General features: G+C 38.1%; 1 protein-coding gene across 1 annotated transcript in view; it reads left to right on the top strand.

Annotated features, from left to right (window-relative positions):
- Positions 1 to 1,914, top strand: part of INPP1 (inositol polyphosphate-1-phosphatase) — a 298,246-nt gene extending 296,332 nt beyond the window's left edge. The window contains exon 6 of the mRNA XM_044083668.1: positions 615 to 1,914. Coding sequence (XP_043939603.1) covers positions 615 to 1,104 — 490 coding nt within the window. The 3' untranslated portion in view covers positions 1,105 to 1,914. The remainder of the gene's footprint in view (positions 1 to 614) is intronic.
- Positions 1,915 to 26,350: the final 24,436 nt, after the last annotated feature.

The raw sequence follows: 26,350 nt of genomic DNA on the forward strand, positions 1-26,350 counted from the left end.
ATCAAAAATCATTTTTAGTGGTTTGGATGTGTTTTCTTTTTTTTCTCATAACATTAATCAAAATAAATTTGAATTTATCTTTAAAGCAATAAATGCCTTTGTCCAATGAAAATTACTTAAATTTCAACAAGCTTAAGTTTTAGGTGTTAAAGTTGTTTTATAGTATTAAAACAAAGATCATGATTATTATTATATTACCACTTTTGTTAAACCCTAGGTATCAAGTAGTTGCAAGAAACGCCAGCATGACATTCTGCAGATACAAGTCCCATTCCTTGCATATCACTTTATTGTTTTCTCTCTAAACATATTTGATACTGTTCTGCAGTGCTTAATATTGCATTTGAAACACCTAACATAATTGCTTTTTAAACAGTTGATCTTTCGTAAAATGTAAAGTAATCCAAGAAGTGTCCCGTTAAAAACTCATTCTGATGTGTTAGTTATGGTTATGTTGACCTAGTTTTGAACAGATGCTTAATAGTATTTTAGCATAATTTTAGTGAACTGAAATGTAAGAAAAACAGTGCATTAAAAGAAATACAAATGTACATCATGTACACAGAAAAATGAACAGTGTGATTATATTTTGAATTTCCCCTTTTTTAATGCAGGTGGCGTGGTCACTACTACTGGGGAATATCCTATAATGGCACTAATATCTCTTCAGTCCCACGACCTGAGCCACAGCCCAGTATCTCTGTTGTGTTAAGCAGCAGTGAAAATGAAAACACCAAGCAGTCCCTGAGCTGCCTATGTGGAAGGAAGATGTATTATGCTTGTGGAGCTGGCTACAAGTTTCTATGTCTTCTAACTGGACATGTTGACACATATGTATTTTCAGAAGACACCACCTTTAAGTGGGATTCCTGTGCACCACATGCCATTCTGAAAGCTCTTGGAGGGGGTATACTGGACCTTGCTGGATCTCTGAAGACAAAGGGCAAGCAACATGCAGAGCTGCCAGAGCTGAAGTACAACAAACCTATTCAGGGTGCCATGGGAGCAAATCAGTGGGCAAACCAAGGTGGTTTGATTGCATTTGTGTACAGGAGCCACGCTGAGGTCATTCTGAATGTACTTGATCAAGTAAGCATCAACTGATAAATAGTTTGATGTGGCTGTCTTTTACATTCAATGCCTTTCCGAGGTCTAGATGACAGCAAGAGCTGCTAATTCATTTTTTGTATATAGGAACTCAAAACTCTGTGTAAGTTCCACCTTAGGTCTCTTCTGAAAACTGTCCATAGGCCTTAAGAACGCCAACCTGGTTAACTGAAATAAATAAAACAATTAAAAATGTATGTCTGTGTTTTAGACAGATTTCTAAGAAAGAAAGAAGGAAAGCAAGAACAAAATGCATTATTTTGCAAACTAGTTATTTAGCTTTATCATTTGTTAAGCGCAGTGTTATGCGGGTTTGAGGCTGGTATCTACAGCACATTTATACTGATTGTATTTCCTTAGACAATGCCTCAGGCCATGTTAGCTCACTGTTTACTTTCATTGTTTTCCACATGGATTCTAGTGCTTCAGTGGTGTAGAAGATTAATATGTGCAGGAGGCACTTGCATGCATTCTGGTCAGTAGGTCTCTCCAGTGATCCTGCTTTTATCTTCCAGACAATTTTTTGCTACTAACAAGCTTTCACATTGTGGCAGCCATTACGTCAGAAGGTTCCCCTAATCTAAAGAACAGACAAATGAGACATGTCTATTCATAACCTTCCCTCGTGTGCCTTGCAGTAAGTTGAATGTGTTTTCAAATTCAGGCTACAGGTATAAACAAGCCTGTATACGATCACGAGGAATATGCATACTGCTGGTACAACAAAGTCTTGTTTGCTGTTGCAGAAACTGTTCTTTATGTTTTGTTTTCAGTCTTTTTGAGCAGTAATAAAAGTAGTCACCAACATGTGAAACTATAACCATATTTTTTTTTATAAAATACTGCACTTATCAAAAGTTGCATTTTTATACATAATTACTAAGTATTCAAAAGTAATCCAAGCAGGGTAGACAGTCTGTTTCCAGTCGAAAATCCTTTATTAAGCATACAGACAAGCGATCCAAGTAAAACAAAAATAACAGAATAACAGGTTGATCACAAACTTTCTAACTATATATATAACTTTTTATCAGGTACGAGAGTGGTTTATTGTGCTGTAAAACACAGTGTATTGGTATAGATGTTAACAAATTCACATCCCTTCCCCCATCAGTGTCCCGTAGTGAATAGATATAGGACTCAACCAGAAATATTTCAGCAAAACAAACAGACTCAGGAATGGACACTATTACACAGGAAATTCATGAGTTATTCTGTTAAAACATTATTTTTAGGGGAAATGTGCATGTCATCCATAATGTCTAGATAATGTGAGGTTTGCAATATATTTGCATGTACGTCAGCAAACAAGGTATGCAGACACCTTTATGCATATGTCAGTAAACAGTCAACTTGTTATGCAAACTAAATAAAATTTTGTCAGCATGTACATTGCCTTTTTTTTCCCCTATTGCCTGCTGGCCATCAGTCGTTTCTTGACTCAGCCATTTCAATGATTCTGCACAGGCAAGAGATGGTCACTGGAAGCTATCATCCAGGCAGCAGTCTATGCGGGGTTTCTTTGTTTAACTGTATACCCCTTTACCATTTTTTGATATCCGACATGTTGTTTCACAGAGACATATCTTTGATGTATATGTAGTGCCACACATGCACCTATCACAGCTGTGGGCAGTGTTTATTGTTTCCATTGAACAAAGATCCATCTAGAGTCATGCTAACACTTACAAAAATATCTGCATGAGATAAACATCCCTGAAAATCAGAAGCATCTGCTCTAATCGACATCTCAAGCAAGCACTGAGATCACTGGCTCAGAGTAACTGATCTCTAGTGCTTACCTCACATAATCACAGAAGATGTTCTTCAGCACAACTCAAAAATAAAAATAAATACTTTTCCTAGAAGTAGCTCTAAATATTTATGTCTAACTCCTGATCCCACTTTAACTGTGTCAGTCTACATAAATTATATCAAAGCAAAAATAAATGTAACCTTATATGGCTACTCCAATATCTCCTAGTTCAAAACAGTGTAAGAAGCTTCTCTGTACTGAAGATTTTCAATTCATATATATGTAGTTAATCACTGTATATTAACAAGATAAGATAATGGTAGTAGAAGTAGCAAACTTAAACTTGTCCTAAGTCAAAAAATAAATAAAATGTCATTTGAAATATTATACATAATTACCAAGTATTCAAAAGTAATCCAAGCAGGGTAGACAGTCTGTTTCCAGTTGAAAATCCTTTATCAAGCACACAGACAAGCGATCCAAGTAAAACAAAAATAACAGACTTTCTAACTATATATATAACTTTTTATCAGGTATGGGAGTGGCTTATTGTGCTCTAAAACACAGTGTATTGGTATAGATGTTAACAAATTCACATCCCTTCCCCCATCAGTGTGACAATTGAGCCGGTTCTGCTCTACTCAGTAGCAGTCATAATAATATAACCCTTATGTACTTTAAAGAAAATTAATAATGAAGTGATACCTCTTATTAACCAAATTATTAAGTCTATGATTTTATCCAAGACAATATACTACATGGTTGGAAATATATAAATGTTAGACCATTTGGCAATCTAAAAATATATATAAATATATACATATACATTTTGCATGCAAAAAATCCATTGTGCAAACCATATTCTATTTCCATAACCTGTTGTTAACAAAGATCTCTTTCGTCCTTCTAAACTTCTTCACGTCTGTGTACAAGAACCCTAAAAAACTATCTACAAAAATATTATTGTATAATTAGCTAGTATTGTTATTAATCATAATTTCAAATAAAGTGGAAAAAAAGAAAATGAAAAAAGAGGAAATAAATGTGTGATGATAGAAACAAAATATACACTTCTATTAAAAATTATTTATCATGGTATTTAAAACCATCTGGAAGAATAAAATAAAATAAAATTAGTCATGTAAACAATGTGGCAAGTTTCTAAGTTCTAGTACACAAAATAAAATAAAATTAGTCATGTAAACAATGTGGCAATTTTCTAAGTTCTAGTACACAAAATGAAATAAAATTTGTCATGTAAACAATGTGGCAATTTTCTAAGTTCCAGTACACTTTTAAGCGAACAGTAATAGTTTAGTCCAGGCTTCCTGAAAGAGTTCAGCTTTAATTGCCACATAAGTTCACATTTTTCCAGCATATTCAGGATGTCTCCTTCAAGATCACCCATGTCTATGTAATCTACTATCTGGAATGTAAAACCTGTGTGTCTTTTATGCACAGCAAGGTGTTTGGCTAGTGCATTATTTTTACATCCAGAGCAGATTTCTGCCAGATGACATGAAATCCTATGCTTAAGTTTATTTACAGTCTTGCCCACATAAAATGCATCACATTTGCTGCACTGTGCCCTGTAAATTACTTTTGGTAGTGTTACAACCAACCCCTGCACTGGTCTTAATGATTTTCTTTAAATAAGGGCAATAAAAACTATCACCGTGCTGTATAAATATACAACATGTACAATTAGCTTTGCATCTTTTAGTGTTTCTCTTATATAGTCTAGGTTTAAATTCATCAAAACTTCTAATGTTCCTGGCCTTCCTGTAAAGAAAGGATGGGGCTTCACCTAAGATGTTAATCAGATAAGGGTTTCCTGTGACAATGGCCCAGTTTTCTTTAATAACATTTTTGATACTGTGATAATCCAAAGTGTATGTCAGGCTGCAGCTATTTTTGGATTTGTTATTCTCTGTGGAATCTCTAAACATTCTACTACTGGGGAGGTTGAGTTAAGGTGCATCGGTCCTTTTCCTTCTATAATGGGATCCAGGATGTTTTTTAACATCTGACTTTCATAGCCTCTCACTAGGAAATCATTCTTTTAAGTTGTTCAGGTTTCTCAAAAATGGTTCCATCTCAGTGGTAATTCTAGCTAATCTGTAGCCCTGGGACTTCACTACATTATACTTGCTTTTTGCAGGATGCACTTTTACTCTGGAGTAATAAGTTAACCTTGTTGTTTTTCTGAAGAGATCAGTGGTGATTCTGTTATTGTTGGTGTCCTTGGAAATCTGCATATCTAAGAAAGTGGTTGAAGTATAGCTATGGTAAGAGGTAAACTTCAGGAAGGGGGTTGTTTGATTAAGTGATAAAATGTCCAAGCTGCAATATGTCACCTTCCCACACAGTAAAAATGTCATCAATAAAATAAAATGTAAATAGCATGTGACATGCTGCATGTAGTCTGTGTTGTTTAACACAAAGTCCTCCTCCCACTTGCCCAGGGTTATGTTAGCTATGCTGGGAGCCATGGCAGCCCCCATTGTTGTACCAGTTTTTTGTTTGTAGTGCTTGCCATTGAAGGTAAAGAAATTAAAGTCCAGTACAAGATTAGTGAGCTTGCAAACTTTTACATTTGTGTCTTTGTACCTTGATTATGTTTATTAAAAGATTCCATAGCTGCTGTTATACAGTAATTGTGAGGGAGCACTGTGTACAAGGATTCCACATCGATACTTAATAAAATACGGTCACCTTCCATGTAATGCTTTTATTTTCTTCAAAAAATCCATTGAATCTCTTATGTATGACTTATTCTTTTCTGCTAAAGGTTTCAGCAAGTAATCAAGGTAAATGGCTGTGGCTTCAGTAAGCGAACCCCCACTTGCTACCACCGGTCTATAAGGTGGGTCTTCTCTGTTCTTGTGTGGCTTTGGTATTCCAAAAAAATAAGGTAAAAGTGGGCATGGGCTCCATAAATAATTATAAAGCTTTTCAGTAATAAGTTTTTCTTCCCATAATGTTGCGAGATTAGTGTTCCATAAATCATATGCTCATTTTATGTCATCCATGGTAAATAACTCATAAAATCTGTTATTCTCAAGCATGTTCTCTATCTTTTGGTTGTAGCTAGTGATATCAGTCACAAGTATACCTCCTCTCTTGTCTGTCTTCATTACATACCTGGGTTTATCATTGCCTACTTCAATCAATGCTTTACTTTCTCCCTGTGTTAAGTTATAACATGTTTTTCTTAGGAAGTCTTTTAAGTATTTTCCTGATATTCATCTCGCATTTCACTTCAAAAGCAGCTAATGTTTGATGTAGTGGTGGACAATAGCTGCTAGGCCTTTTTATAGTTTCATCAATATGCTTATTTTCAATGTTATTAATTTTGCCTTGAAACTGTACCTTTTAGTTGAGTTTCCTCACAAACATTTTAAGGTCTATCAGTACCTGAGCTACCTCGTTCCTGCAGCTTGGTACAAAAGTAAGTCCTTTGCATCTTCAGTCAGTGCTTTAACAGAGTGGTTCCAGATAAGTGAAGCACCTGTTATTGTGGCTGTGGCTGGTTTCTCCATCTGAGCTTGGGACCTAGGTTGTAGTCGGGGTTCCAGTCTGGATTCTCCAGGTATTGTATTTCCATCACCCCTGTCCAATGTTTGGTTCTCCTGTCTCCCAGGGGGGGGGGTCATGGATAGGGTCTAAGATCTTTGGAATTCCTCCTATGCTTTCTGGAATCACAGTGGGTTGCAGTAATATTCTTCACTGTGGCTGTGGTAGGGAACCTGGTAAGAGGGACAACGTGGTTCTGGTACTGGTGCTGGCTTTGGTATTGGTGTGGTGGTTGGTGTCTGTACTGTTGATATTGGTCTTCCTGAAGAAACTGGTCTCTGTGAAGGGATTGCTGCTCCTGGTAGCTGGATTGTCTGTGGCTCCGGTTGTCCTGGTAGTCCTGCAATTCATCCTGTAGAACTCTCTGTCAGCTCTGGTCACCTCTGTGGCTTATGTTCCTGTCCTTATCCATCTGTGTCAAAAGCTTCTGCGGAGTTCTGATAGCCAGATGGGATTGAGATGGTGGGGAATGAGATATTGGGGGGGGCAGCCTCCTGGTGGTCCTGCATTGTGCCCCTGTCTAGGTATGTGCAAGGATCTCCCATGGGAAAATCCCATTGAGATCTGCAGGCCCAGTTATACTTTCCCCTATATCCCCTGTTATATCTAAAATCTTGCCTGTTGTTGGCTCTCTTGTTATTGCTATTATTATTATTGTACCTCCTAGTAAGTCTCCAAGGATCACCTTTGTCCAGTTGATCTTGTTTCATTTTATTAATCTTTCTTTGTTTAATGGACTGCTCATATTGTTTCATTCTTTCTTTAAACAGCTCAAATTTATCATCTAGGACATTGTGATTCTCATTTTCCAACGTTGTTTTTAAAAATGTGATATCAGTCTTTGTAGCTTCCTTCACATTAAGGTTATTCCTTAATAGCAGATGAATACATTTGTAGCTGACATCCTCTAAAATATCTTCCCATTCATTAGAAAGTGAATCATCCATACTTTTCCACATTGGTCTTTTGTTCAGTCTAAGTCCCCTGGGTAGTCTCTTCTTATCTATGCTTTGTCATAAATAAATGTGTCCCAGTAAAGACGCTGCATGCGTTTCAATTGCTTTTCTAGTTTAGAAAAAGTCTCTGAATTCATACTTTCTGAGCTCTGTCTTTTCTGTCCATTCTCTGTATCTGTTTGTATCTCATCTGCTTTTGTATCATTCCATATCAGTTAGTAACTCTCTTAGTCTGTCATTGTCCATGTTTTAAAATGCTGGAATTCCACACCAAATCTGGGATCCTCTGATGGACGAAAAACCTTGGTCTTAGAAATCAAAATGCCAACCAAAAAACAGGTAATCTCCGTGGTATCCCCAAAGTCTCAAACAACCCACTAAACAAGTATAGTGGGTCCAAAAACAAAACAGTGTAAGACAATTCTCTGTGTGGAAGATTTTCAATTCATATATATCTAGTTAATCACTGTATATTAATAAGATCAGATAATGGTAGCAGAAGTAGTGTACTTAACCTCATCCTACGTAAAAAAATAAGAAATATAATTTGAAATATTGTACAGAATTACTAAGTATTCAAAAGTAGTCCAAACAGGGTAGACAGTCTGTTTCCAGTCGAAAATCCTTTATTAGGCACACACAAGCGATCCAAGTAAAACAAAAATAACAGAATAATAGGTTTATCACAAACTATATATTCTATCAGGTATGGGAGTGGTTTAGTGTGCTGCAAACACAGTGTAGTGGTATACATGTTAACAAATTCACATTCCTTCCTCCATCAGTGTGACATTCAAGCTGGTCCTGGCCTACTTAGTAGCTGCCATAATAATACTACCCTTATGTACTTTAAATAAAATTAATAATGAAGACCATTTGGCAATTATATATATATATATATATATATATATATATATATATATATATATAGTTCCCTATAAGAAGCCTGAAACACTATAAGCCTGAAAATCAAAATCCTGAAAACTATATACTGAAAGACCAAAATCCTGAAACTCAAAATCCTGAAAACACAAATAAATGCTAATATGTCACTATAAAGACACTAATATCTACCAACTGACCCTGACCCTAACCCTAAGGTCCGTCACTATCGCACACTCACCTGACCCACGCTCTAACCCTAACTCACTTAAACCGCCCCTAACCCCAATATTTGTCACTATTGCATACATGTCTAACCTGCGCCCTAACCCTAACTCACTTAAACCGCCCCTAACCCTAACATAAAACCAACCGCACACTTACCTGAACCCAACGCATGACCCAACACCACAGGGCTAACAATAGCAAAGCCACAATGACGTCAGTATGTCCATTTTGTGTTTTCAGGATTTTGGTCTTTCAGTCTATAGTTTTCAGGATTTTGATTTTCAGGCTTATAGTGTTTCAGGCTTCTGATAGGGAACCATATATATATAGATATAGATATATACATATATATATATATATATATATATATATATATATATATATATATATATGTGTATATGGGTCTAGGACACATGCTCGACTAGCATATGTCCGAATCACAAAACATCGGAAACACATACACGAAAGCGCTTACCATCGAAAAGCGCTTCCGTGTATGTGTAGTTCAAAAAAAAAATCTACATTTCTGCAGGAGGGCTTCACCCCCCCCCTGCACCCCCCCCCACTTTAATATTCTCACTCCGAGATCGCACTACAGTGGGGAAAAGGGAATTTTCCTTACCTGCACTGTAGTCCAATCTACGAAACAGGCACACATACACGGAAGTGCTTTTCGATGTTAAGCGCTCTCGTGTATGTGTGTTCGATGTTTTGTGATTTGGACATATGCTCGGATCCCATATATATATATATATATATATATATATATATATATATATATATATATATATATATATATATATATATATATACATACACATTTTACCCTGATGGTACACCTGTAATAAGGAAAAACATTTTGGAAGCACACTTAGAATGTGGACTGACTCACCTCATCTATGTTTCTAAGACAAATCTCAGTTAACATGCAGTTGTTATCTTACAAGATTTGCCATTTTATTCTTTTCTCCCCAGTGACAGAATATCACTGTCTCGCTCTCAAAAAACAGTAAGGTGGTTTCAAGTGCAACATGTAGATATCCATATACAATGCAATAATGTGCAAGTTCTCTTTTTTTTTTCCTTATTACAAAACCCTCTATAATTAACCATACTGACAGTTAAAACTGTTCATTATACAACGACCCCCCATTAATATTCAAAAACGAGCACGCTGATTGGTCAGCGTGCACGTTGTAAATCAGAGTTATAGTAATGGAAAAAGGTCCAGTCGCCTGGACTTTTTCCATTACTATAACTCTTTTTTTACAGCAACGGAGAATACAAGATCTCCATTGCTTCACACTGTCTCACTATGTTAAACAAGTTTAACATAGCGAGACAGCTTTAAAAAAAGCAACGGAGATTCTCCGTTGTTTTTAAAGCTGTCTCGCTATGTTAAACTCCTTTAACATAGCGAGACAGTTTGTAAAAAGCAACTGAGATCTTGCTTTCTCCATTGCTTTTTTTAAAACTGTCTCGCTATGTTAAATGGGTTTAACATAGCGAGACAGCTTTAAAAAAAGCAACGGAGATTCTCCGTTGCTTTTTTTAAAGCTGTCTCGCTATGTTAAACCCATTTAACATAACAAAACAGTTTGTAAAAAGTAACAGAGATCTTGCTTTCTCCGTTGCTTTTGCCCACAGCTCTGATGTACTGCGTAGGCATACGCATGCGCAGTACATCAGAACTGCCGCAGAATACCAGACAGATGCGGAAGGGCAGCAGTTTTTTTTTTCTTAAATAATGTCATTGTATAATAGCAATAACCCACTTCTGGGTGTGGGTAATGCTGGATTTACCCATGGTTGGCTTTCTTTGGCCACTCGGGCTTCGCCCTCGTGACCAAACAACACCAACCGTGGGTAAATCCAGCATTACCCACACCCAAGCATGGGTTATTGCTACAGTATCACATGTACTCTCGTGCACAGAATGCAAATGCACTGAAAGATCAAAAAAGTACCTTAGCCGCCATCAACCAAGCATTTTCCTTTCTAGACCCTAATCTATGAGATTCTTTTCTAAATAATATTAGAAGTTGCCATGTAGACAAAGTTTTCAGGACTGAGATTCTAAAATACCTACAAAAGCAAGCAGCATGCTCATGGTTTAAACAATCTGCAACAATGTAACCATAACCTACTGACTTTCCCTAACTGGTGTAAATCAAAGTTACTTGCAAAGAATCTATATCTTGCTCCATGGAAATATACGATATATACTTATGTAACCTATCCTTATTCAGCTTTCAATTTGTACCAATATTTGTATATTACTAACTCAGCTTTTTGTTTCAGTTTTGCTGCATGAGCCTGTATACTGCAAAACAGCAATTTAATAATCAGTTTTGCTGTTCATTTCATACATTATGTATGTGTAATCATTTTGGCATCTTTGTCATCTGTTTAAATTTGACTGTCTCTCCTCATTTTCTTGTGCATGTAAACTTTATCTCCTAGCTGTGGCTGAAATGGGTCCACATACCCAGTTAATAAACATAATTGATAAATACACAACTAAATGAATGAATGAATAAATAAAACATGCATTCATTAACCCATTCTCTGAGTACTGACTTTATCCTAATCATGATAAAGTGAATACTTGGAATATTATTGAATGAAACAAATCGTTCAAGATTTCAAACCACAAGCTGGAGTTTAAATGAAACTTTTAACACTAGTCTCATTCAGATGTCAGTTGTGCACACTACTATTTTGTGGCCCAGACTAACATGCAGTGGCACCTTCTCTCTATGGGCCATAGACCATATGCTTAGGGTTCACATCTGGCCCATATGCCAGGGGTATGAGACCCTTGATTTAGAGGACTGGAATTCCTCGTTTAGTAAATGAATAATCAGCTGAGCCATTATAAAATGTTATGCAAGAGCCCAAGTGAAAAGTAGCACTGATGAATTTAATACTACTAACTGTTGTCTTACCACATAAAATATAATAAGTGCATTATCTGGTTCAGTTCTGTTACTCATACTTTTCAAGTTGGATTTTTTTTTGTGGGGGGAGTTCTGTTTCATGAACTGTCAAAAATGAGGACTCAGTAGTTGAAGAAGATTAGAGTTTGAAGTACTCACTGGTATTGAATGATTCCCTGGGGAGTAGCAGATGTCGGCCTTTCCTTTTTATTTTTTAAATACCTGATAGCCTGGGTTTGAAACCCAGAAGGGGGAGAACTTGAATGATTATCCTGACTGTGTTAAAATTCTGAGGAAACTGTCTTCTGTAGAGATAGTAATTCCCCTAAACAGAAAGATGTCTACAAAACATTTAAAGGTACTGACCACTTCCTTTACTTTCAAGGACTAAAAAGAAGTGGTTTATCTTTAGGGGCAGGATGTAGTTTTTGGTGGTCCACCATCGATTGGTGGAAGCCTGAGAATACTAATGTAGATGCTGTTTCTATTCCCCAGGCAAGGAATTAGATGCAAATAGCTGCATTTGTTAAGACAACTGCTTTTGCAGCTTTATCCCCATAGTGAAAAATGGCTACATCACATGCTTATGCAGTCCAGTATTAGGCAGCATTGTAGACCACTGCCTCTGCCTTTCAGCCTTGCATTTCATGTGAGATATAAAAGAAACAGAGAAAGTTAGTTTTAGTAGAGAGGTAGCACTGTATCAGCTCCTTAAGTCAGCTGGTACTAAATGTATGTCTGAGCTCTCTACAGGACTCAGAGCAGCAGGTTTACGTTGTAATGTACAATCCACGTAGCTTGATTCTCTTTTTGAAATTGTGCATCCAAATCCAGATGGCATATAAAACCTGCATGGCGCTTGTACTCTGCTCATATTTTATTGTGTAAGCTACAAGCCTTACCTATCAATCACCTTATCCCATCCACTCCCTGTGCTTCTAAGGATGGTCCTTTGCCTGCTTTTGCATTCTTGAAGTCTTGTTTGATTCAACTACCACTTCATGAAGGCAACTCCGACACTCTAGTTATCCATCATCCATTCTGTGAACTATACTTCTTTGCATTTCCTCTAGAATGTCTACACTGCATCCTTAGACTGTGCCACCTTCATCTCGCCTTCTCTTTTCTTGAAATGTAGTACCCATGAACCTACTACAAGCACTTGAGTACTGGCTGCTTGCAGATCAGTATTTCATTCAGAAACGGGTGTCTTGCAGCTCAAATGATCTGACACCCATACTTAGCTAAGTGTTTAGGCAAGGTGCTGCATCCGTGTAGAGAGTGGAGCAGGCTCCCAAACGTAGCCATGTTTGAGTAAGGCAGGTGTGCCAGTCCTGGTGAGGGAGTGAGATGGAGTGAGAGTTTAGAGCTTACTGGGGATTTAGAGTTAGGATTATAGAATGAGGTTCAGGATTAGGGTTAGGGATTGAGAGGGAGTTCTGAGTTAGGGAGCAGCTGGGGAATTTAGGTTTAAGGATGATCTGGGAGATTAAGGTTAGGAAACAATTATAGAGTTTAGGTTTAGGGAGCAGTTGGGGGATTTAGAGTTAGGCATTGGGAGGGGAGTTTACAGTCGAGGAGTGATCAGAGAATTTAGGTTTAGGTAGCAGGAGGGAAGTTTAGGGTTACTTCCATGTCATTAAACTCCATCTTATATTTCAAAATATATCATGTTCAATTTGTACCACTATTTAAAATGTATATGTTAAATACAAAACAGTTCTGTCTCTGTAGATTTTCCTGCATAAACACCAGTTCTACTAAACATCAGTTTTGAGTGTTTTTTTAAAACAAGTATTTAAACATTACTAAATAAATAGACATCCACGGTGGTGCAGCAGTAGCATTGTTGCCTCACAGCAAGAGGTTCTCCCGTTTGATTCTCGGCTGGATTGCAGGGAATGCCTTCTGTGTGGAGTCTGCATGTCCTCCCTGTGGTTAGGTGGGCATTCAAAAGACATGCGTAAGTGGGTGTGCCTTCGTTGAAGGTTGAACGTCGAGCTGGCACCTTGGCGTTCGTGAAAAATCTACTGCCAATCATTAGCGTACCGGAGTTCCGCTGTGACGACCCCTAACTGGGAAAAGCTGAAAGACAAACAACAACAAAATTTAAACATTACTAAATATTTACTTTTGCTGCATTCAGACCTGCTGAATGTAATTACCACCTTATTTATTTGCCGTCATTGGGAATTAGAGAAAAGAAGAAATAAATACGAATGAGTAACCCTTTCCTATTGTGTACTTATTTCATATTACTGTTATTAATATGGTTTTTATTTAGTACAGCACCATATTTTAAATGAAATGAAACTCAGACTTTAAACTCTGATATAATTAGCACTCACTATATGCTTCAAAATTGAATGATATTAGATTAAAACTTATACACGTGTGTTTGTGTTTGTATGTGTGTGTGTGTGTGTGTGTGTGTGTGTGTGTGTGTGTGTGTGTGTGTATATATATATAAATATACATATATACATACATACACTTGCAGAGCTACTACTGTTATTACTGTTAAAACTTCTAAAGTCCATAAGTCCCAATTAACATGACAGACAAATTTGATATTTTAGCTGTAAAAATATGGCAATATATTTCCTGAATTGGGTAATAATCCTCAAAGTTATAAAAAAAATACTGTCAGAAAATTTGAAAACAATCCTTTTCCTTTACTTAGGGAAACTTTAGCCCTTGTTTCTGTTTACAGGGTAAAACTTTCAATAAACTGCATTTAGAAAATATGCCTGTATTGCACTCTGCTCCATATCATCGCAAAGAACTTTCCAGTCTATCCAACCAACTTTTCACATGGATTAGATGTATGAATAGCTGTCTTTTCAGTCAAAATAGATCTCTCCCATCATTCATCCTTCGTTTCTCAAATAAAATCATTATTTCTTAAAATGAACAAACTTTTTTGTCTTTTTGCTGTATTTGAAATTGGGCAAATCCCATGTGTATCACTTTAATTTTCTCAACCGCTTCATATGGAATGTAAAATGTCAACACTTTACCATTGCAGTACAACTTAAAGATAACAGAAAATAACAGTTTAAACATCAGTTAGCCTATATCATTCATACAAAACACAACAGATGTTTCAATGTAACCTTTGAGTAACCATGTTCAACAAGTACAGGTCTCCTGGCCACAGATTATTTTCTGCCTGGTTGCCACAACTTCGACAGTATCTATTCTTTTTCATAGGACATCAAAAACTAAAGCAGTATCAGTCTGGGTTTCCTACATTTGATTTCTGAGCCTGGCAATTGCAAATGTTTCACAAATGGCTTCCCCGAGGAATCTTTCACAAACCCAGTCCATATGGCCATCTTGTTTTTCACACAGTCCATTAAGTCCATCTTTTGTTTACCTTTCAATACACCATGCAACTCTGGATTTCTCTTTCTTGCTTTATCCTCCATTCTGCTTAACTGCCTTATCCCCAAGTCTTGCATATTTTTGTTTAACAATGGCTTCTCACTCATCATGTTAAGTGCTGCACTTCATCCATTTTAGTCACTACCATGCATTTCATGTGTACTTTAGACAATCCACTCAGATTCCAGTACTTATTCTTTATTATCTCCAAACCTTGTCATGTCTTCTGTGTTCAATCCCAATACTTTAGTTTCTCTACTTACCAGATATGGTACATCATAGCAATTGCATTCCAGATCCCAACTAAGTTTGTGTTCAGAATATTCTGGCATCACCACACAATCAGCTTTTCCATCAGCACCAAACAATAACATCTTCACTCATTATTTCACCAAAAATCACATCAAATATACTGATTTCGCTATTTAGCAGTTTCAGGATCTAGAACAGATGGATTGACCCAAGGATGTGACTAACTTCAACAAATACCATACCCGCATTCCCCTTGAACCTGCTTATCTTCCAGGTCCACTACTGCTTCTGTGGCATCTGACACCTAACACACAGATGTGTCACTTGATGAAAGAACTTGACATTCCACTTAGTTTCAACTGGTGACCAAAAACATTGTTGGAGAAGTATACTCTACACCCTCTGTTAATTTTGAGCATCACAACAAGGAAAAAGATAAGCACTCTTAGCTCCAATGTATAGAAGCTGTGTGACTTAGGACCATACTAGCAACCCAGCTGGGATTCTGACAGCAGTCTCCTTCCTTTGATGCATGAATATACTTGTAGATATATTAAGGCACATTACCACTCCTGTTCTTAAGCTTCTGCCCCAAAAGAAGAAACTTTTGACCATCTTATGGAAAAAGTACAGTTGTGTACACTTACCATAAATGTAGATATTCAAGTGTATTCACTGTTGCAGTCATTACATTTGGGTAATCAGCTGGCAGGTTGCCCTCAGTCGGCATGAATAACAAAGTCTTGGGTCCTGCATCAGTTGCTCTCTCCTCTTCTATGATGTCAGGTCATCAAGGGTATAAAATATGCAGCCAACACCATTTTAATCAGTTTTTCTTGCCCCATATGTCAGATGCCCCCCAAATGGAGAGCAAAAATATATATATAACTATGAATATATACATGCAGTTTAGAACACATAAAAATTTACCTTCAACTAAAAGCAAATACACCACAAAGGCTTTTGAGCATAGTGAAGGAAAAAAGAAGTATAGAAAGGGGGCTGGTGGGTGGGTAACCCAGACTGCAACAGTGAGTACACTCGAACAGCTACATTTATGGTAAGTGTACACAACTGTACTATGTTCTTCGTGTTTTACTGTTGCAGTCATTACATTTGGGTAGAATCCTAAAGCTATGGATGGGAGGATGGAATTAAACAGCATTAGGAGCAGCTATAAGGCCCTGCAGGACTGCAGTGGCAAAGCCTGCCCTGGATTTAGAAAAGAGAGGCAAATGGTAATGCATTGTGAATGTATGAACTGAGCTCCAAGTAGCAGCTTCTAGAATGTCTCTGGTAGGAACCCCTCTGAGAAAAGCTGCTGAAGCAGAAGCAGCCCTGGTAGAATGGGATCTGATCCCCTTAGGCACAGGTTTACCATGGTGCAAGCAGCAGAAATTAATACAATGGCTTATCCATTTAGAAATAGTCTGCTTTGATATAGTCTTCACCTCTGATCCTGCAGCAAATGCCATCAGTAGTTGCTCAGACTTTCTTAGAGATTTTGTCCTGTTTAAGTAGAATCTTAGTTGTCTGTGTACGTCCAATGAATGCAGAATCCGCTCCCCCTTCTTCTGCGGATTTGGGAAAAAAGTTGGCAGGTGAATGTGTTTAAGAGCCACAATGGAAACCACCTTAGGCATAAAAGAAGGATTGGTCCTGAGGGCCACCCTGTACAGATAAAAGATAATGAAAGGCTCCACTGCCATGAGAGCCTGTAATTCTGAAACCCTTCTAGCTGAAGTGACTGCCAAAAGAAAGGCTGTCTTCCAAGAAAGAAATGTTATATCTGCAGTGGCTGCTGGTTCAAAAGGAGGTAGGGTGACTTTTTCCAGCACAAAATTGAGGTCCCATGAAGAAGTGGGCACTCTCCTGGGAGGCCTTACATTTTTGGCCCCCCTGAGGTACTGTTTTAGCAGGGGATGAGAAAAGAGGGGAGGCTCTGTGTTGTAATGAGGCGAGATGGCAGATGTGTGGATTTTTATTGAAGAAAACGATAGGCCCTTGTGAAGCATCTCAGTTAAGTATTGCAAAATCTAAGGAATATTGAGCTTTGCTGTGTCTATTCCTTGTGCTTGGTTCCAAGCACAAAATCTCTTCCATTTATCAGCATACAATTTTCTAGTACTAGGCCTCGAAAATGACATCCATCACAGGTTTACTGAGAGATGTGATTGGTGAAATTAGTAGATTAGCCATGCTGCAAGATTCAGAGTTTGGAGATGAGTATGCAGAATGTGATAGTTCTACTGACACAAAAGGTGAGGTGTTTGAGGCAAGTACCACGGAGGAAGGTGTGACATATTCCTTAGAAGAGGGTACCAGTGTTGGCGAGGCCAGTCCAGAGCAATGAGAATCATTTTTGTTTTTTTGTTTTTTCCTGTCTGACTTTTAGTAAGACCTTCAGGGCTGGCAACTCGGCACATAAAAAATCTACTGCCAATCATTAGCGGACCGGAATTCCGCTGTGGCGACCCCTAACCGGGAAAAGCCGAAAGACACAACAACAACTTTTAGTAAGACTTGGAGAGTAGAGGCAGAGGGGGAAAGGCATAGACTGATAGGTTTTTCCAGCTGAAGGATAGAGCATCCACTTTCCATGCTTTTTTGTGATGAGTTCTTGTGCAGAATTTGTCCAACTGATAGTTTTGGGGAGAGGCAAATAGCTCTATGTCTGGGCTCCCCCATTTTTGTGTTAACATGCTGAAGATTTGTGGATCCACTTTCCATTCGTGTGGGTTCATTAGATTTCTACTTAGGTCATCTGCCAGAGTATTTTGCTTTCCTGGCAGGAATTGAGCTAGAAGATGTATTTGGTAAGTCAAGGCTGTGTTCCACAAGGCCATGGCTAGTCTGCAAAGGGGGTAGGAGTGGGTACCCCCCTGCTTGTTTATGTACCACATAACTGTGGTGTTGTCCATCTTTATCAGTAGTTGTCCTGGATGAAGGAAGTCCTTGAAGGCTGTCAGAGCATTCTGTACAGTTAGCATTTCTTTCTGGGTCATATGTAGATGCATTTGGTTTGGGCTCCATTTGCCTTGAACGCATCTCCCTGCCAGATGGGCCCCCCCAAGCATAGTCTGATGCGTCTGTAGTCAGGGTTTGGGTGGCAGGGGGTTGAATGAATGACAGTCCCTTGTTTTGGTGACATGCCTCTGCCCACCAAAGGAACCCCTGTTGCAGGCAGGGAATGAGAGGAATCATTGTTTCCAGGCTGTGACAATGTTGACTCCATAAGCTTTTTAGGTACCATTGAAGTTTCCTCATATGCAGTCTTGCATATGGAATTAGTAGAATGCAGGATGCCATGAACCCCAGAGCATCCAGAATTTGTCTTGCAGATAGCTGGGTTTCTGTTGCCACTTTGCAAAGTATGTTTTCCAACCTGTTCTGCTAAATGCAATAAATCCTGTAACTCTTTATTTTCCGCACAATCAGAAATCAACATCATTTTCTGTTTCAGTAAGCCCATAACATGCTGTTGATATTTAAGCATATGAAACTGGCAGTTTAAAGCCCTGATTGCCAAGGTTGCAGATGTATAAACCCTCTTTCCCCATCTATCCAGCACCCTGGAGTCTCTATCTGAAGGGGTAGGATTTTTGGCTGTAGAAGCCTTAACACCCTTGGGACCCTGAGAAATAGTTTCAGGGTCAGCAGCAGGATTTTTGAAAAGAAATTTGTGGGAGTCAGGAACCCTGTAATATTTGTCTGGCTTACTAGGAGCCAAAGGCAGGGAATCAAGAGCCATGCTTGAGTCCAAGAAAATATCATCAACAATTACTAGGAGCCAGAGGTTGGAATTAGCAGCCATGCTTGATTCCAAGAAAATATCATCAACAATTACTAGGAGCCAGAGGCAGGGAATTAGCAGCCATGCTTGATTCTGAGAAAATATCATCAACAATTACTAGGAGCCAGAGGCAGGGAATCAAGAGCCATGCTTGATTCCAAGAAAATATCATCAACAATTACTAGGAGCCAGAGGCAGGGAATTAGCAGCCATGCTTGATTCCAAGAAAATATCATCAACAATTACTAGGAGCCAGAGGCAGGGAATTAGCAGCCATGTTTGATTCCGAGAAAATATCATCAACAATTACTAGGAGCCAGAGGCAGGGAATCAAGAGCCATGCTTGATTCCAAGAAAATATCATCAACAATTACTAGGAGCCAGAGGCAGGGAATTAGCAGCCATGCTTGATTCCGAGAAAATATCATCAACAATTACTAGGAGCCAGAGGCAGGGAATTAGCAGCCATGCTTGATTCTGAGAAAACATCATCAACAATGTCTAATACAGGAGGAATTGCCAAAGGCCTATGCTGAGGAAGAAGAAGAAAATCCCTTAGTCTCTTTTTGGATTCTGAGAAGTCCTGACTCTCCCGATGAAAATGTTCCCTTAAAGTATGCAAAATCTCATCAAAAGAATAATCCTCAGGAGGAGAAGCAGAAGGGATGGATTCCTCTGCATCAGAGTCCTCATAAGGTGGAATAGAAAATTCCTGATCAGAAGAGGAATCATAAGAAATGGAAACCTGATCTGAAGATTCATAATCAGTGCCTTGCTAGGCCTCTTAGTGGGGGGGGGGGGGTTGGGAACCCCTGCTCAAGGTAATTAAATCCTCTGCCATTTTGATAATTTGTTTTTTAGGCATAGGGGCCTGGGCACGTGGCTCATGCGTCGATTTTTTAGACATACAAATTGATTTTGGCCTTGTTTTTGATGATGGCGTTGGTTTAATATACAAATGTTGAGGCCTGAAAACACCCTCAGAAGCCGGTGCCTGCTCAGCGGCTCTGGACCCATCCAAGGGAGAGACATCCGCGGGTTTAATACTTGCAGAATTTCGCAGCATACCAGACTCCGAATGGTTCTCGGTAGAGGCCTGCGACTCAGAAGTAGCGGGCATCAGGAGCTGTGAAAGTACCTCACTGAGTACCGGCGACTGGCTTACGAGAAGCTTCGTCGTCAGTTTTGGACCTCGACGTTCTGTCTCTGTCTTTTTCCTTGTGTTTTTTGTGAACTCGGGTAATCAGATTGCTAACCGACGACATTTCAGGATAGTTACATCTTGAACCAAAATATTTAGAAGCAAAAATATACCGACGCTTAATTGTGTATTGGTTAAATTTAGCACAAAACCGACAGCAAGGTACATTGTGATCAGGGCCTAGGCAAGGAATACAGTACAAATGAAAATCCTTATGAGGTATTTGCTTCCCACAAGTAATGCAATTATTAACTTTTACTGACATCGGTAAGGAGCAAGAAAAAGTTTCCCCAACGGGGTACTTAGCTTTAGTTTGAAGTTTTTTTTTCTGTTTGCACCCTTTCTTCTTTCTGTTAATATTCTGATGTCTTCTAACAGTATTAATTGAGCATCTAGAGCAGCACCCCACTGTAAAATAATAATTCTTCTTGTAACATTCTTTGTACTGTTCACATGCAAAGCTAATATTTTCAGCTTTGTGTAACAGTTATTAAAATAATTTTCTTATCCCTCATCTTTCTTACCTTTCTTATTTTCTTTAACCATTATATTTTTAATTTTTTTTCTCCAATCCTCTTTCCTATTGAATTTCTTTTGCCTTTTATCTGCCACTCTGACTCTTCTCTCCTTGTTTCCTCTGTCTCTCTTTCATTTTCTTTTTCCTTCTCTTTGTCTTTCCCCTTAAATTTAAATTTCATTTCTTTTTTTTTCTTGTGGTGTGTGCTCATGTACATTTTCTAAATATTTTTCTTGTATAATTTTATCTTCATTTTTATTTGCATGTTCATTTTCTTTTTCATTGTCTTGTATTTCTACCTCACATTCTAACCATGAATATCCTGTATTACCACATTTCTTGCATTTCACTTCACATTTCTTTGCATGATGGCCTGTCTGACCACATAAATAACATCTTTTATGTCACACTCAATTAAATTATCACTTTTTCCACAAAAATAATAAGTCTTTGGTTGTACTATGTACCTTACAAAACCTCTATTGCCATGCACATTATTGTATTATATTGTCATTTTCCATGTTCAAAATTATGCCACATTCCCAACCTTCAGTCCATAATCCTCTTTCATCATTACTTACTGACAGAACCCACACTGTAAAAGTAGCTGACTCCAAATCCAGCTCCAGACAAGTGACAAATGGAGTACCTCAGGGTTCAATCCTGGGACCACTCTTGTTTGAAATCTACTTCTCTGAAGTACAGACCAACACTAAGGGACTCTGGCTAGCAAGGTTCGGAGATGACTGCAAACTGGGAGCCATTACTGAATCCCCAAATGATGTGGATATTCTAAAGAAGGGCCTTACAGAAACAGATGTTTGGTGCCACAGCCATGGGCTCAAGCTCAATGCCAAGAAATGTATAGTTATCCCCTTTGGGAAAAAAACATGTACCTGTGAATTACCACATAGGTGGTAGTACACTAAACACCAAAAGTGTGATAAGAGACTTAGGGACACAGTTGGACAGTGATCCTACCCTCGATAACCACATCACCACAAAAGTCAGGAAATCCTTCTATGTGGCACACCTCATTACTAAGGGCTTTTCATCCAGAAAAAAGGAGGCCATTGTACCACTGTACTCATCTCTCATTAGACCCATTGTAGAATACAACGCCCTATTTAGTATGTACCTCTCAAGACATCTGCAACAACTGGAAAGGCCGCAGAAATACCTCACTAAAAGAATCACAGGCCTAAAGCAGATGACGTATGCTGACCATATAAAAAAACTCCAGCTATACTCTGTCGCATATCGTCTACTCAGAGGCAATCTCTGCTTAACACACAAGGTCATGTCAAACCCAGAGCTGTTGGACATGCTACACTTTAAGAAATCCCAATCCCCTCAGAGCCACACACTCCAGGGATCTAAACCTTGTCATCATAATGAACAAAACATGCTGGAGGGATAGGTTCCTGACCCAGAGACTCCCCAGACTCTGGAATAGACTGCCCATACATGTCAAGCAGAGCACCTCTTTGGCCCTCTTCAAAACGAACCTTGACGATTGGATGGGAGATAGGAAATTCACTCCGGGGATCACGTCAGTTGCCCTGCTAGACAGGGGTCCAGGGAAGTAAATATTGTGAGAAGAAATAGCCAGGGAATTGTTATGGCTAAGCTTGTATAGGCCCTAGTGCCGATAGCCTAGTACCAACCTATGAACCTATTTTAGTAGTGTCCAACACTTGATTACATATTAACAAATATTCACTCAAATCTTTTGCTTCTATTTCAGTTCTAAACCGAACCGAAATTCTTTTTTTGTTTGGCTGAAAAAGGCTTGCACCACATATTCTGCTTTCTTTTTTTCATAGACCTCCAAAAAGTTTTTCATGGCCTGACCAGTTTCAGAAAACAAGTCACAAAAAGTTTACTTGTTAATTAAAATGAAAGCTCTTACCTCTTGCACTCCCAAAGGTGCAATAACATTGTCCCATACCTCATATTGGCCAGGCCTTTTCTTTGTTACTGCTCACCTGAACATTTTTTTCTTTATTTCCTTAATCTCTGTCTTCTCCTTAGTTTCTTCTTCCACAGTTTGAGCATACAACTTTTTTTCTCGAACCTTCTCTGGCTCTTCTTCCTTCTCCTTTTCTCCCTCTTCTATTTTTTTCCATAATGTCACTCCAGGATATAGCAGCTCTACTTTCCAGCTCACTCTGGTTATTAACTCTTCCAGATACTCAGCCCACAACCCTACTGAGTGGAAGGTTGAAATAACACATTTTCTGCCAATTCTGCCACTTGGACAGTTTTTTTCTGAAAATGTTTTTCTGCATCTATCTCCACCACTGCATTTTTCCTGATCTCCTCACTATCAGTAGGCAACAGTTTTTCTGCTCCCACATCACCTGAAAACATTTATGGTAGTGATGCTACCATTTTTCTTAATTTTCAACACATTTACTATAACTTCCAAATTGCCTTGGTTCTCAGCAGCCATGTTTTCTCCCTGTTCCTCCTGGCTGCCTCCATGCCTGGACAGGAAACAGCAAGTCAGGATGTGTAATACCTAATCTCTTCGCAATACTACAAAGAGTAGGGCAAGGTCCCCAATGATATGGCCAAATTTCCCCTAGTAGTATAAATACCACCTTAGTTCTCCCAAAAAAGAGGTTACTAGCCTAGCGGGTCAGCAAAAAGATAAATAAATATTTACTGTCCACATTTTTTTTCAAAAATCATCTCCTGTTAGTGAAATTTTCCACAGAATGGCCGAAAATGACTGTACTGACCATATGATGACCCAGGATAACTTTGAATCATAGCTCTTTAGAGAATGGTTCCATGCTGATTTCCACCTGGGTACAAAGGAAAACCAGCACCTTGTTAAGACAAGGCTGTTGTAGTAGTGTCATCAATTGCACCAGCTCTCCCACAGGAAAATGTCAGAGTTTATGAGAATGCTAGGAAAGGTGGCAAGTGGAAGAGGGTTTCCGGTATGGTTGCATTATATCATCTTCTTGTATCTGTCTGTGGGGCCCATCATCAAACTTGGCCTTAGTTATTCTAAAATTAATGTGTGTTGATGTCGTTATATTGTATCATGATCTGGTGAAGTGCAATATTTTGACATATAATTTATTAGTTATGCAGTTTCCAGATCAGATTTTTCATCACCAGTCAATGATGAAGACACTGTCTTCAAAGTGAGAGTTAAATTTCATAGTCATTGTGCTGATGATGCATACAGCAGTCCTTCAGTTATGTCAGTGCACTTGAAATATGTGCATTGAAAGACATTTTCTAGAAGCCATTACATGTACAAGACAAATTTCCAAGTTGCAGTCTGTCTTCTAGCAAAAGATTTACTCTTTTCAGCCAAAAGCATGGGTGGCCAAATTTTTCCATACCTTGATTGCACTTTCAGATGGAATTCTACTGTCATAGGGTCTGTGAATTCAGGAAAACAGGCCAGCTGTCATATTGATTCATGGAAGGAGGATATAGCAGTTAGGCTCACCAAAGAAAGAAACACCACTGGCCACACCTGCTGAATTCCAGAATTTATTCCGCAAACAAGTTAAGAGCTTTCATCCAAACACTGTTAGGACTTCATCAGAACAACACTTAACAAAAGCCTCAACCCTTAAATACCCAACAAACATAACAATTGGCATAATAAATTAACTAATTAATCAATTAAATATATAAGACAATAAAACATTAAAGAAAGACAACCATATCAAGGTTAAAAGCATTAAAAGACTGCCCTAAAATACACTTTAAATTCAATACAGCTGATAAACTAACATTATCGTTTATACTTAGTTAGTTGGTTGCGTCTAAACGCAACTGCCACCTTGGTTCACAAATATCCAGGTGTACATCCAAAATCCTACCATGTACATCTTTCTTCAATTGCTGCAAAACTAAACATTTGAAAACTTGCCCTTGACATTTAAAAATATGCCTAGACAATGCATTGGTGGCTTTTTCATTTTTAATGTCTAACAAATGCTCGTTTATTCTGTCTTTAAATCGCCTACTCTTCTTTCCAATGTAGAAAGCCGGGCAATGTTCACACTTGGCCATGTATACCACATTCCTACTTACACAATTAAAATGTCCATGAATATATATTGGTCCCATTTATATTTACTTGGTGTCCAGTCTCCATAATATTTTTACATGTAGGGCACATTCCACACTTAAAATTCCCAAATGCTGTACTTGAACTATTAAATCCATTATGGCTGCCCATCTCTAATATTTCCTTAAAGGATCTATCCCTTCTGAAAACAAACCTGGGACCATTTCCCAGCTTGTACTCTTTATTTTATTAATTTTGCATTGAAATATGTTACTACAGCTGTTGTCAACACCGGCCAACATGATGTGAAAGTTAGTCTGGTAATGCTCAAAAAGCAAATCATTTTTGATAAGCTAATTTTACTTATCTAATTCACCAGCCAACTGTGCAATCATACAACTGTTGTATCTAATCATGATTTTCATTAACTCTACCCCTGTGTGGTCGAAAAGTCGGTGTACTTCATCTAACATGTCCAAATTGTTTTCAATGCCATTGGGGTACTTCCAGCAGCGTAAATATAGCCAGGAAGGGATATTTTATTTGGATGTCAATTTAAAAATTGACAAAAGAAACAATGGTTTGACATCAGGGATATGAAGAAAACCCACTTTTTCAAATTCGTACCTGGATTTTCATAGCTGACACCCTTACCATCAAAAAAATTCCATTATTAAGGGCCAGTTGGTAAGGGCTTCCAGAATGGTGAGCAGTGATCGTGACTTCGAGTGAAACAGATTTTATAACAGGGTTATTTATTAAAAGAGGTTATCCCGAACCACTTTGTGTATTATTGGGAAATGAAATTAAAATTAAAAGAAATTACGTTTTTTATAAACCCATACTCACAGGAACTATGTACTATGTATGTACTGTGGAGGGTAATGCTAATTTGTACAGGGGGCAGAACTCAGAGTCTAAAAGAGGAGGAGGGTTGATGTTCATCACCACCTTCAATCAGGATGTAGAATGGGTTACCGCTATTATCAAAAAGAATTGGAGATTATTGCAGTTAGATAGGAATGTTGAGGACAAGCTGGGAAATGGTCTCAGGTTTGTTTTCAGAAGGGATAGATCCTTTAAGGAAAAAATAGAGATGGGCAGCCATAATGGATTTAATAGTTCAAGTAGAGCATTTGGGAATTTTAAGTGTGGAATGTGCCCTACATGTAAAAATATTACAGAGAGACTGGAAACCAAGTAAATATAAATGGGACCAATATATATATATATATATATATATATATATATATATATTCAGGGACATTTTAACTGTGTAAGTAGGAATGTGGTATACATGGCCAAGTGTGAACACTGCCCGGCTTTCTACACTGGAAAGATGAGTAGGCAGTTTAAAGACAGAATAAATGAGAATTTGTTAGACATTCAAAATGAAAAAGCCACCAATGCATTGTCTAGGCACATTTTTAAATGTCAAGGGCATGTTTTCAAATTTTTAGTTTTGCAGCAATTGAATAAAGATGTACAAGGTAGGATTTTAGATGTACACCTGGATATTTGTGAACTAAGGTGGCAGTTGCATTTAGACGCAACCAACTATCCAGGTATAAATGATAATGTTAGTTTATCAGCTGTATTGAAATTAAAGTATATTTTAGGTAGTTTTTTAATGCTTTTAACCTTGATATGGTTGTGTTTCTTTAATGTTTTATTGTCTTGTATATTTGATTAATCAGTTAATTTATTATGC

Source organism: Protopterus annectens, chromosome 9.part0 (assembly GCF_019279795.1).
Source record: "Protopterus annectens isolate FY-2018-M chromosome 9.part0, PAN1.0, whole genome shotgun sequence".
NCBI classification, from domain to species: domain Eukaryota; kingdom Metazoa; phylum Chordata; order Ceratodontiformes; family Protopteridae; genus Protopterus; species Protopterus annectens.